Source organism: Lampris incognitus, chromosome 3 (assembly GCF_029633865.1).
Source record: "Lampris incognitus isolate fLamInc1 chromosome 3, fLamInc1.hap2, whole genome shotgun sequence".
In the NCBI taxonomy this organism is placed as follows: domain Eukaryota; kingdom Metazoa; phylum Chordata; class Actinopteri; order Lampriformes; family Lampridae; genus Lampris; species Lampris incognitus.
In genome coordinates, this window is record NC_079213.1 from 78,811,198 (window position 1) to 78,824,454 (window position 13,257).

The following is a 13,257-nucleotide window of genomic DNA, read 5'->3' on the forward strand; positions in this document are numbered from 1 at the left end:
GGTAGAGCATTCCACGCCATTAGTGAGAAGCCACAGAACTGGGACAGATAGCTTCCACTACTCTACAGCGTAACGTAGCATTAATAGTGAATGAGGACTTCCTTCCAAACTGAATCATAGTTGGACAAGCACAAAGCCTTGAAATCCAGCCCAAAGTTTCCCTACATGTACTGGGAAAAAGAGGTGGGAGTAGCAGAATGGAAACAGGGATGAATGGGTGGCCTCAGCACAATGGGGTCTCTGCCATTTTACATCAACATAGCAATTGAGGGGAAATAAAAACTTTTGATAAACAATTCATAATATTAAAAGATTGAGTCAACCTGGCCAATGACATGCTCAACAACAATGACACTAAGTACCATGTTCCCTTTATTACACTAGAATGTAAGTAGGCATTTAGTTACGTATCTGTGCCAAACTGCACCTAGCAAGATTAAACCTGTCTCCCAACAATAAATTAAAATTTTGACCCTTGACCTGCTTTAGTTATAGATTCCATGCAAGTGTGAAAGAAGGAGAGAACACAATGTGGATAAAATGACAACGAACTGCTTATAGAAAATACTTTCTACAAACTATTTACTGACTCGTATAGAGAAGGTGGTAGCAAAACGCTCTAGACTGGCAATCAACAAATGGCTAGAGATAACTGATGAAGTCTGAAAGTGGGTAGACCAGCTAGGCAGGCCTACTGATAGTAAACAATTTCAAATAACAAGAAAGTAAAAATCTCACCTTCACCTACAATCCCAAGGACTTCAAATTTATTCATTACATCACCAATGTCAGGAATCTTCATGAAGTTAAATGACAGCTGGGTGAGGGGCTCGGGGCTCTGAAAGAGGGGTCCCAGCTAAAAGGTGCACAGAGGTGGCCAGCAGCTAGCTCCTAAGACATGTATGCTGGCTGCAAGCCATAGCATATATCACACGCCATCTTCAATGGCGCTCCCTCTCCTGCACAAATAAAAGAATTGCGTTAATAAAAGTGAAGACATAACTGACTTACCTTTAGTAACTGTCAAGCACTGGACAGTATTGATGAAGGCCACAGAAACGAATATATGGGTATAATTATAATGCAAATGATGCAGTAATTAGAGGTGTAGGCTCTACACCTCTAATTACTGGCTGGGCGAGCTCACAATTTGGAATGGGTCTGAATTCACAACATGATACCATCTTCTATGATCTCAGAAATGCTCAAAACGTACACTGTGTAACACACTCTGCAACATCCTTCAGTCAGTCAGAAAAAAATAAGAACACACCTTAATCAGAGGTAGGGCAATTTGAAAGGGTACACGGATGGAGGCCATCCCAATTAGTAACACTAAAACGTCGCTATTGTAAAACAAATTCTCTTGCCTATATGATCAAATCCTTTCCAATACTGTGACGTTCTTCTTGATTCCAATTGTATTTGATACATTTCCAGATACAGCCTTTTCTATTTCATTTTTCCCTCTCTGGGAAGCTCAAGGACTAACGTTGCCTGCTCACCTTCTCAGTCTCCTTCGGCTCGCGGTTCAGGAGCTGCTCATCTGTATGCAAAACCACAGCACCAAAATAAACTCCCGTCTCCCAGAACACCAAACACTGCTGTGGTTTACTACCCTCTCTAATCTTACAGTGATCAAGACAGACTTTGGCTGCAGCCACATTAGACAGGCAAACTGATAGCATCCTTACTTAAACAAAGGGAGGGGGGTAGACTAAGGCATTTGTATGTGCTAACCTTACACAGCTGTCTAACTGCAGAGTGAATTAGAGTTTTGAAAAGGAACAAAATTATAATAAAATGCTCTTGATTTTCTGTCCTCATACGCAGCTTAAAAAACACTGGCTCAAACATCAACTGCTTGTTCTGTTTTACTCAGCCATTATCGAATCAATCATAACATCTCCTATTACAGTATGGTACGGCGGCAGACAAGCCAAACATAGAAAAAAAACTGCAGCGGATTGTCAACAAGGCATCCAAAATCATAGGCAACCCGCTCCTTTCAGTTGAATCTCTACATACTAACCGTACTGTAAAGCGAGCAAAGAAGATCATCTCTGACCCCTCACATCCTGCTCATCACCTCTTCCAGCTCCTTCCCTCAGGGAGGCACTACAGGTCACTGTCAACTAAGACTAAACGCTTCCCAAACAGTTTTTTCCCCCCTAGCCATCAGGACTCTGAATTCCTCCCTATAGTCCCCTCCTCACACTCCATTGGCATAAATACCACCATTCACCTGTTACGCCTGATATGTTTATTTCTGTTACTGTTCAACTGTATTGTTCGTGATGATATGTGGAGTGTCTGTTGTTGTCCATGTTGTTCTGCACGGGAGTGGGATGTTTGTGACATGAAGAAATTTGTAGTTTTTTTAGAAGAATATTGTGCTGCAGAGTACAAAGTGTATCAAAAACAAATTCCACCGGCCTTGGTAGTGTGGCTAATAAAAACAACCCATCTATCTATCTATCTATCTATCTATCTATCTATCTATCTAGTCTCCTTCTAATCTATGTTGATTTTGCACCATGCATGTTTTGGCATCTAGCTGGTTGTTTCAAGGCCAGATTTGAGCTACCTCTTCAGTACAATAGCCCAGCAGAGACCTAGTTGGCTGATGTTGAGCAAGAATGTACTCAGTATTGCGGCGGATCATATATTTTGTCTCTATCAACAGAATGACTCATGCGTGGTAATGAACAGTCTGAAATTTGTGTTTTCAAAATACAAGACCTTCATATCTGGCACAATGATTGCTCTATTCATTATACCCCTAATCTGGCCCATAACCACTAATATTAGGCATACTGGTACAATTCCATAATCACAAGGGTTCCTCGAAGCAACATGTTGTTGTAAATGACCACTGATCAAAGGTATTTGACAACATATCTTGGTGCAAAAAATGACAATATACGATAAAAAAAAATCAGAAATATTAATTTCTGACTGCAAATGACTGCTGAAGATAGGTATGGGCAATCTGTGAGGAAGATTCGCCCCATTTCTTCAATGTCACAAACCTCCCACCGCCGTGCAGAACAACAAGCCCCATAAAAAAGGCAGACAATAAAAGTGGCAAACGCGTTGTTTTTAACAGGTAACTCGGTAATGAATGCGAGTCTGAACGTGCGCGCCTACGTGCCTCTTAGTTGGGACTGCCTCCAGCATATAGCTGGCGGAGATTTAATGCAAAGTAAAACAAACACCCGAAACGTCTGACATTCGCAGCTAGACTAACGAAAAACGTCAGATCTCAGAGATGTCGCCCCGGAGCATCACAAGCTAGTTACGTTAGTAGTTGTGTGGTTGGGGGTAGCTTATCGTGATGTGCGGGGGGCAAGCTTTGGCTGTCTGTCCCGATTCTGAAGGCGTAAAACCGCAAATTGGCAAAAACAACCCCCCCCCCCCCAAGCTTGGTAACGCAAGGCTGCCGTTCCCCTGTAATAAAAGTCCAGCTATTAATTTTAACAACTCGCGTTTATTTTCCAAACATTTTAGTTAAATGCGTTACTCACTCACTCGCTGTTTGGAAAAATGATGGAACCGGAGCCACATATCCACCCACCGGCGCAGATATTTTCATTGCACCAGCTACAGTAACTGGATCCTCCGGCTGACAAGCGCAAAGCAGGACGCCAGGCAACGGCTTCGGAGTGACGAGACGGCGCCCAACGAAAACGGACGAAGGCACGTTAACGCGTCCGCCTTCTCCGTTTCGACCAATCCAAGTGGAGAATCGGCGCAGGGGGGGGAAAAACAATGTGGTCCAAGGGTGTTTCATAGCAGTGGGGATATGACTGTTCCAATTTCTCAATTACATAATTTAGAAGTTCACACCCTGAAAACAGTGTGATATCGTCACTTGTTTGAATAAGATAAGGAGAATTTGATCTCCGGGCGTTTTTATAACAACATCTTAAACTCCCACCTCATTATCAAGACATGAGGGATGTTTGATGGACAGATGAATCTAGGCCCACGATAGAGCTTTTTAGTCCCCCAGTATAAAGCTATTAATTACTCAATCTTAAAAAAAAACAAGCCGTAAACTGTTTCTGAAGAAAACATGTCTGAGATAATGTACACTTGACAGGAGGAAAGTGCCTTAATCTTAAATGGAATATTCTCACAACAGTTGATTTTAGGCTTGTTTTTTCTAATTTATTACAATAAAACAGTTGTTTGCATATTACATTTGTTTGACTAACGATCTGACTTTATATAGCCCATCTCGTCATTGTCTGAGCAGCAAAGTGAAATGACGATAATGAGAAGTTGGTAGAAGTTTTGCAGTCTAAGAAGAGGAAAGCACATCGAAGCAAATCAAATCCGAAGCCTTTACTACGAAGCAGGTTCACCGTGCCCAGGATATCTTTGGTTAGCTGGCTTAACTAAGCCTAACAACCGCAATTTCGCATTAACGGTGTCACGACTGTGGTTATCAACTCGTTAAATTAACCCTGGGTTCCCCAGTCTCGCTATAAACGCGAGCACGTAAAAGGGGGCGGTGTTTGCACCATATGACCAATCGCAAACATGGACAAGTCTACCAGAGCCGCATATTTTACACAAGATGAGCAAACCGTAATATTTAACAAATATGAAGAATTAAAAAAAACGTAATCCAGGCTAAAAGCAACACAGTTGCTGCTGCCAAAGGCAGGAAGGAAAGCTGGCAAAACATTGCTGACTGTGTGGATGTGTAAATTAATAGGTTTATCAATATCACTTCTCCATCATTAAGGCACGAGTAGATCTGACTATAATTACAATTGTATATTCCGTTAGATTAATGTGTTGCTTCTTATGGCGTGTAAGACAAATTTAGCCTTACTCTTTAAGCTGCAAACCCTTAGTGGTCATGCAGGCAATGTGCCAGTATGACCAAACAATAAGTATCCTTATTTATCATTTACCTGAACGTTAATGCTGCGGAATGACTTGCGATGGACAAAATCGCCTTTATTCTCACCTAGACATGCTGTGATCGCAATATGGCACATATGGCACATACGGCATATGGAATCTATGGCACCGATCACTCTGGGGAGCCCTATGAAAGGAGTAGGCTGCATTCATAGGGTTGTGGAGTTAGAAAACAACGAGACAGGAGACGTGAGAGTAGACGTAGTCGAGGTAGTTTACTAGCTCCAACTTTACATGTCATATATTCGACAACGACACTGAACTCTCTGGACCGGAAGCGGAAGTGCATTCTCTCTTAGGTGAATGTCTCTAGTTATATAGATGTGGGTCACCACACAGGCCCCCCCAGAATTCACCTACACAAAACAATGCAAAACAGCAAAAGCGCAACTCATGAACATAAAAATAGACTCTACAACAGAACAGTCAATGACATAGTGCAAAGTCACGGGGAAAACAAGTGACGAGTCGGGGGGTGGACCCTGCGGCCATAACGGCTGCGCTTCACAGGAGGGGAAACAGATGGGGCCGAAACCCGGGCCATAGGCGGGGCCGAAGCAGGAACAGAGGCAGGTGCCGGGGCCGACCTAGGAGGGCGTCCCCGCCGCGGGGGTAGGGCCAATTGCATTGGCTCCCCAATGTCCAAGTGAGCAGGCTTGAGACGGTCTATAGCGACCCGCTCCGGCCTGCCCCCCATGTCCACCACAAAGTTCTTATCCCCCGCCTCCAGGACGCGGAAGGGCCCGTCGTATGGGGGCTGCAGCGGGGACCGATGGCTGTCGTGCCTAATGAAGACGTACCTCGCCGATGGCAGATCCTTGGGGACGTAGGACCGGGGGAGGCAGTGTTGAGACATCGGAACGGGAGCGAAGGCACCGGCAGCGCTCCGGGACGCACTGAGGTGAGAGGCGGCCGACCAGGGAGTCGTAGCATCCGGAAGAAACTCCCCCGGAACTCGCCGGGGCTGGCCATACACCAGCTCAGCGGAGGAGGTCTGGAGGTCTTCCTTCGGGGCCGAACGCAGGCCGAGCATGACCCATGGGAGCCGGTCCATCCAGTCGCAGCCAGTGAGGCTTGCCCGCAGAGCGGCTTTCATGTCCCGATGGAACCGCTCACAAAGTCCGTTGCTCTGCGGGTTGTACGCCGTAGTGCGGTGGATCTTCATCCCCAGGTGCTCAGCGACCGCCGTCCAGAGCTCCGAGGTAAACTGGGAGCCCCGGTCGCTCGTGATGTCACCCGGTGTGCCGAAACGGGCCACCCAGCAGCCGATGAACGCCCGTGCTACCTCTGCTGCCGTCGTGGAGGACAAGGGAATAGCCTCTGGCCACCTGGTGGCCCTGTCCACAATAGTGAGGAGGAACGTATAACCACGGGAGGGGGGCAGGGGACCCACCAGGTCAACATTGACGTGGTCAAACCGCCTCTCTGGAACCACAAACGGCGCCAAAGGGGCCTTGGTATGGCGGTGCACCTTGGCGCGTTGGCACGCCACACACGAGCCGGCCCAGGCTCTAACATCCTTACGGAGCCCAGGCCAAACGAACTTGACGCTCACCAGCTTGGTCGAGGCCTTCACTCCCGGGTGGGAAAGGCCGTGGACGGTGTCGAAAACTCGGCGCCGCCAGGAAGTAGGCACCAGGGGGCGCGGTTGACCGGTGGAGATGTCACAGAGGAGGGTGGTGTTGGCCGCGTCGAACGTCACGTCCTCCAGCCGTAGCGCCGTAGGGGTCGACCGGTAGTCTTGAACGGTCGCGTCCTTGGCTTGGTCCGCTGCCATAGCGGCGTAGTCGAGTCCCAAGTGAACGGCGTTAACAACCGCCCGTGAAAGGCAGTCGGCGACGGAGTTATCCTTGCCCGACACGTGTTGTATGTCCGTGGTAAACTCGGAAACCGCCGCGAGATGACGCTGCTGACGCCCAGACCACGGTTCTGAGGTTTTGGCCATACAGAACGTCAGCGGTTTGTGGTCCACGAAAGCGGTGAACTGTCGGCCCTCCAATAGGAACCTAAAGTGTCTGGTTGCGAGGAAGAGACCCAGTAGTTCCCTATCAAAGGTGCTGTATTTGCGCTCGCTCTCACGGAGTTGTTTACTGAAGAACGCCAACGGCTGCCAGCCCCCCCCCCCCACCCACTGCTCACACACGGCCCCCACGGCGTAGTCGGAGGCATCCGTTGTAAGGGCTATGGGGGCGGCAGGCGACGGGTGAGCTAGCAGCGCAGCGTTGGCCAGCGCGGTCTTGGCGGCCACAAAAGCCTCGTCCATCCCCGAAGACCAGTGCAGCTCGTCCTTAGACTTCTTACCCCGCAGGGCCTCATACAGGGGACGCATGATGTGGGCGGCACGGGGCAGGAAACGGTTATAAAAGTTCACCATGCCCAGGAATTCCTGCAGCGACTGTACAGTGCGGGGGCGGGGGAACATGGTGACAGCCTCAACCCTGGCAGGGAGGGGAACGGCCCCCTGTGGAGTGATGTGGTGCCCGAGGAAGGTGATGGACGACTCCCCGAACTGACACTTAGCTGGGTTGATGATGAGGCCGTGTTCGCTGAGCCTGTCAAACAGCTGTCTGAGGTGCGTCATGTGTTCCTCCGCCGACGCGCTGGCCACGAGGATGTCGTCTAAGTACACAAACAAAAATGGCATGTCGCGGAGCACAGAATCCATAAGGCGCTGAAACGTCTGCGCCGCCCCTTTAAGGCCGAAAGGCATACGTAAAAACTCAAAGAGCCCAAAGGGTGTGATGACAGCCGTTTTTGGGACATCCAGTGGGTGGACCGGCACTTGGTGATACCCCCGCACTAAGTCGATTTTGGAATAGATGGCAGCGCCCGCCAGGTGGGTAGAGAAATCTTGTATGTGCGGTATGGGGTACCGGTCGGGGGTCGTGGCATTGTTTAGGCGACGGTAGTCCCCGCACGGGCGCCAACCCCCGTTGGCCTTAGTAACCATGTGAAGAGGGGAAGCCCACGGGCTGTCAGAACGGCGGACAATGCCGAGGCGCTCCATAGTCGAAAACTCCTCCCTGGCTATTGCGAGCTTGGCCGAGTCGAGGCGTCGGGCCCGGGCGTAAACTGGGGGACCCACTGTGGTGATATGATGTTCCACGCCGTGCTTGGCCACCGCCGAGGAGAAGGTGGGTGTGGTGAGCTCGGGGAAATTTGCGAGCAGGCGTTGGTATGGATCCCCGGTGGAGAGTGTGTTAGCGAGGCACAGCGCTCCAGCCCCCCCAAGCGTGCAGGGGTATGACGCAAAAGAGACGGCATCAATCACGCGACAGTTTTTAACATCCACCAGCAGGTTGAAAGCACAGAGGAAATCCGCACCTAGGAGCGGGGTGGATACAGCAGCCATCACAAAGTCCCAGCCGAAACGTCGGCCGCCAAAACACACGTCCACATGTCTGATACCGTACGTCCGAATGGACGTGCCGTTGGCGGCGTCCATCTGGGGGCCGTGACTGTCGGTCATCGTGTCCACAGCTTGTGCTGGTAGTATGCTGCGTTGAGCGCCAGAGTCAACCAGCAGCCGCCGGCCCGACAAGGAGTCTCTGATGAACAACAGCTTGCAGTCACGGCCGGCGCCCATAGCCGTTAACAAGCGCCGGCCTTGGCGTTTCCCTGAACCCTGTAACTGCAGGGTTTGCGACACCGTTTTGCTTTTGCCCCAAACCTGGCATGGTAATAACAGAGCCCGTCGTCAGGTTGGCGGCGGGCTGTCACCGCAGCCGCGGTGTCCATATAGTCGTACACAGGTGGTGGTGGGGCGGTCTGGTGGGGTAGCAGGGCATGCACAAACTGTTGCCGGTTGGCCAGGAAAACCCTGTCTGCTTCAGCAGCCAGAGAACGGTAGTCCTTGGAGGCGGCGAGAGGAGAACTGGCCAGTGCTGTGCGTACAGGTGCGGGGAGCTGCCTCAGAAAAATGTGTGTGAAAAGAAAGGCCGGATCAGCCGATCCCAGCACAGACAGCATTTTTTCCATTAAATCAGACGGTTTGCCGTCGCCGAGGCCATTCGGGGACAGTAAACGGTCTGCCTTCTCCAGCTCCGACAGTTCAAATAGTTTCAGGAGGAATGTCTTTATAGCATCGTACTTGCCAGCAGCTGGCGGAGCTTCCAACAGTGTCATTGCTCGCGCCGTTGTCGATGCGTCTAACGCCGCCACTACGTGGAAGTACTGCGTTGCATCCTGCGTTATCCCTCTCAGCTGGAACTGGGCTTCCACATGTTGAAACCACGGCCGTGGATTATGCTGCCAAAAGTCGGGTAGCTTCACAGTAGCGGTGTAAATGCTAGCGTTAGCAATAGCCATGTTGTTAGCACCGGCGTCGTCGTTGTCAAACATACTCGTATTAGTTGTTCGATCACGTCGGGGTCACCAATGTGGAGTTAGAAAACAACGAGACAGGAGACGTGAGAGTAGACGTAGTCGAGGTAGTTTACTAGCTCCAACTTTACATGTCATATATTCGACAACGACACTGAACTCTCTGGACCGGAGGCGGAAGTGCATTCTCTCTTAGGTGAATGTCTCTAGTTATATAGATGTGGGTCACCACAGGGTCTACATTATTTATAGATCAAGTAGTCAATTTAAGTTATTGTCTAGCTGCTATTTCATACAAGCCCTCTTTTATAGACTGCGTGGGCAAGTGGTCTGTGAGCACAACTAACGAGTCAAGCAGCTCTGTTAGAGCAAGAACCACTTTGCGAATCGCGCTGCTGACCGTGTTTTTGGTTAGGTTCCCAGCATCACCCACACAGTGTACACAGAAGTACCTGTAGCAAAAAAAAAAAACATAAAACAAAAACAAAAAACCAGTCTGCGCAGGTCTGTAAACGCACGACTTCGACGTGCCGCACTGGCAACATACGGCTCAGGAAGCTGACAAAGCTTAGCCATCCCCTCCACGGAGAACCTGTTTTTCATACAGATACTCGTTAGGGGAAGCCAAAGGGTTTTGTTGGTCTCTAAAAACTCTTAACCTTCCTAAGAGACCCCCCCCCACTATTCGCGCACCGAGGTCCACGGGATCTTCTAGGAATTGTGATCCAATTTTTACGGGAGAATTCATTAGTCAGTAGGCGACGCTTTTATACGCGTCGATCTGTTATATCGAACATAACCTGCCCCGGAGCAGGTTATGTGTGCAGCACAAGTTACCATGGCGATGTACCCCAGTTAAAAAGGGAACCGCCGCCGTGACACTGAAAACCCAGGGTTAGATCTGATGTTACCTCGCTAACCCCAAATCCTGCTTTATAGTCAGTAGGCCAATGATAGTTCAACGTGAACAAAACAGATGGGACATAGAACGTGGAAAATGATACTCCCCCCCCCCCTGCATCATTTTGGATGCCATAACCGCCATGTGCTTGATTTTGTTATTCCTACCTTGATGTTTAGCTGCAGAGAACACAGTTATTCTTATCTGCTGCAGACAGGCAATTGCCTTGGCAACCCAGTGTCTGTATTTTGTTTATACAAGGCAAAGTTGCACCACATGAAAGAAGATAGCGGGATAGTTAGAGACATGCCCTCCTTTCTTGCACTCTCAACAACCTTCCTTCACTTGTGGTTTGTGTAATGTGGTTTTGAATTTTTATAAAAGATGACTGGTAAAACATTCTTGTGAGCCCCTTTATTAAACGCTTTGTATTTTCTGACATCTAGTGGATGATTATGAGTATAGCAGGATGAAGATGACCCTAAACTATGGCATTTACCTAAGCTCTAAAAGAAAAATGCAATGGGATTTAGTACCAGACACGTTTTCCATTTAATTACTGCTAAGCAATACTCAGTTGGTGCTGAATTGTTTGCCTTGTGAACCTTCTTCCTAATGTAGTTTTTGCGTCCCCTGCTGCCGCTGACAAGACGCCAGACACACTTGGAGCCAGACCGTCCCAGATGCATTGTGAAACTGTAACTAACAAAATACAGCCTCTTGCATGGGTTGGTGTGCATAACATTCATAAGTCAAACCGATACGCTATGCACCGACAAACTAATGTACAGGTGGAGCGATTTACAGCAGTATTTACACTCACTTTTCAAAGTAAATTTTATTAAGCCATAAACAATTGTGGTTGTGTTAGTCGTTCTCTGCTGATCTTTACTAGTGCAGTTGCTGCTTTTGAACCAAGGAGTCAAGATAAACAGTAAGGAATGAGTCCAAAAAAGAGGGGGGGAGAAGGGGGTGTTAAACAGCCAAACTTGGCGTTTGTCTTCCTTCTAGATCCAAACAGTAGAGTTTAGGTCCGACAGATACAGCTTGTTAATTTGTTATCAAACCTTAATCTTGTTAATCTTGTTAAAGCAAGACCGCGAGAAGTGATTGTTTTGGCTCTGTTGCAAGTAAAAACTTCAAATTCTTTATTGCCAAATTGTTGACGTGCCACCAAAAAATAATAACAAAAAAACTGGGCTTGTGCATGAAATGTAATGACAAAATAGGTTATATTGCAAATCTGATGTGAAATGACCTGATTCGAGCTGTGAACGCAGTATACAGATGGAGAGCACAGCCCATGAGCAACAGCTGGCAGATGGCTCGCTGTGTCTGGGAAATCGCCTAGATCAGTGGAAGTTATCCACCACGGTAGCACAACCTCGGCGACAATGTGTAATAGATACTAATCATACAACCCACGGTTGCTTTTGAGTGGTCTCTCAGTTTTGAGTTTGATTTTCCGTTTGAATGGTAAGCATTCTCACATTTCCCTCCTGGTGACTGAACATGTGATCAAATGTCCATCCAATGGTTAGTTTACATTCCATTCAAAGCTAATTTGGTTCTTGCTGACCAAATTCCAACTTTTCCATCCACTCCAGCCCAGGGCATGTCTATAACAGACTTGATAACCAGTTCACAGCGGGTCTTGTTTCCGTAACAATAATAATCGGATAATTCTTCTTCGGCAGTCCATCGAAACGATGACGACTGTGATGCAGTTTAAGCTCGGCAAGCACGGCTGTGGACCCACAGGTCCGCATTAGAGCGACAATATCGTCCACATTTGTCACAGACGAATGCGTTATCACTAGAATGGTATTCGTGATTACTTTAGCGTAATGTTGTTTTTGAGCCAAATAACTTCTGAAAGGCAGCGCCTATCCATTCGTTTCACTGTTTGCTGTAATTAAACGTACTAATTATTACTCATTATAATAATAATTATTATCATTGTTATTATTTTGATATTATGATTAAATCAGAATTATTCAATGTGCTTACCCTGCTAAGGGTTCTGTTTACTTTACTTTTTCTTACTCGATGTCATATGATTTCTTGAAACTTTAAGACGCGGTCTTAAGTCATAATATTTTTTGTTTTTGTTCCATCTATGTCTATGTGGGCGATAGAGGTAGCGATGGCAGAGGTGGTGAACTTGGTAAGAATTAATGTTGACTTGGCTGTCATGCCCAAAGACCGGTCCCAGTCCAACTGCGGCTTTTCATTGCGGAGCACCGCATGTAGAAGGCGCATTGACTGCCTTGAGCGCACACCGAGATGTAGCAAAAAGAAGAGCATTAACTCGTCGGCCACATAAGCGTGGAAAAAGGTATATCCAGCAATGTGAGAGCTGATTGGCGTAAAATGAGTAAACCACCGGGTTATTGGTCGTCGGTAAGCAGAACTAAGGCCTGAACGTCTGGACGTCACAACTTTGCCCATCTCAGTAGACTGTCTTTCTTTAGGAAATACATTCTTCGGCGTATTTTTCGTGTAAGCATACTAACATTACATTCGTGAAAAATATGGCAGCTGACTAACAGAGTAAAGTGTGAGGATCTTCACTCGGTTTATACAGGAAAACGACACGTGTAAGTTTTGTTCCTTTGAATCACACGTAGTTTCAGAGAAATGCCGATGTAGATTACGCGTCCCAAATTAGGTATTACGTTACATGAAAACAGACGAAACTGTTTCGAAAGGTTAACATGAACGCTAACGTTAGCCGATGCTAGTCATTAGCCCGCTTTAGCTTGTAAATCAAGCGAGCCAGTTGTCAACATTGGGATCGGACTATTACCTGAAAACGGTGAACTAACGACAGCGTTTGACGGAATGCGTAGCGGCTAAGAGCTAACATTTAGGAATTAAATTTTAAACAACAGCTAACGTTTGATAGTCAGTATTACCCAGGTTAGCGTTAAATGGCTAGCGTTAACTAACCAGTTGTTAGGTGAAATGTGTTAAGGTGATTAGCAAGCTTATAACTCTGAAGTAGAGTTGGTAATGAACGTGCATTAAGTTTTAAGATCATTTTTGGGTTAAAAAAACAACACCAAAAGTAAGTAGGGTAAATATAAACAACA

The 13,257-nt window shown here is 47.5% G+C and overlaps 2 protein-coding genes across 7 annotated transcripts in view; one reads left to right on the forward strand and one right to left on the reverse strand.

The window, feature by feature from the left end:
- Positions 1-3,651, reverse strand: part of LOC130109365 (cyclin-dependent kinase-like 5) — a 38,923-nt gene extending 35,272 nt beyond the window's left edge. For 2 of the 4 annotated variants that reach the window (XM_056276238.1, XM_056276241.1), the window contains exons 1-2: positions 3,528-3,649; positions 739-959 (exon numbers count right to left, since the gene is read on the reverse strand). In XM_056276238.1, coding sequence (XP_056132213.1) covers positions 739-802 — 64 coding nt within the window. In that variant the 5' untranslated portion in view covers positions 803-959; positions 3,528-3,649. Of the gene's footprint in view, positions 1-738; positions 960-1,505; positions 1,547-3,527 lie in introns of all 4 variants that reach the window. The other 2 variants (XM_056276240.1, XM_056276239.1) reach the window with 2 other exon arrangements.
- An 8,786-nt stretch (positions 3,652-12,437) lies between these two features.
- LOC130109310 (sex comb on midleg-like protein 2) overlaps positions 12,438-13,257 on the forward strand; it is a 35,701-nt gene continuing 34,881 nt past the window's right edge. The window contains exon 1 of one of the 3 annotated variants that reach the window (XM_056276150.1): positions 12,438-12,565. The gene's annotated coding sequence lies outside the window, so the exon portion shown is untranslated. The other 2 variants (XM_056276149.1, XM_056276148.1) reach the window with 2 other exon arrangements.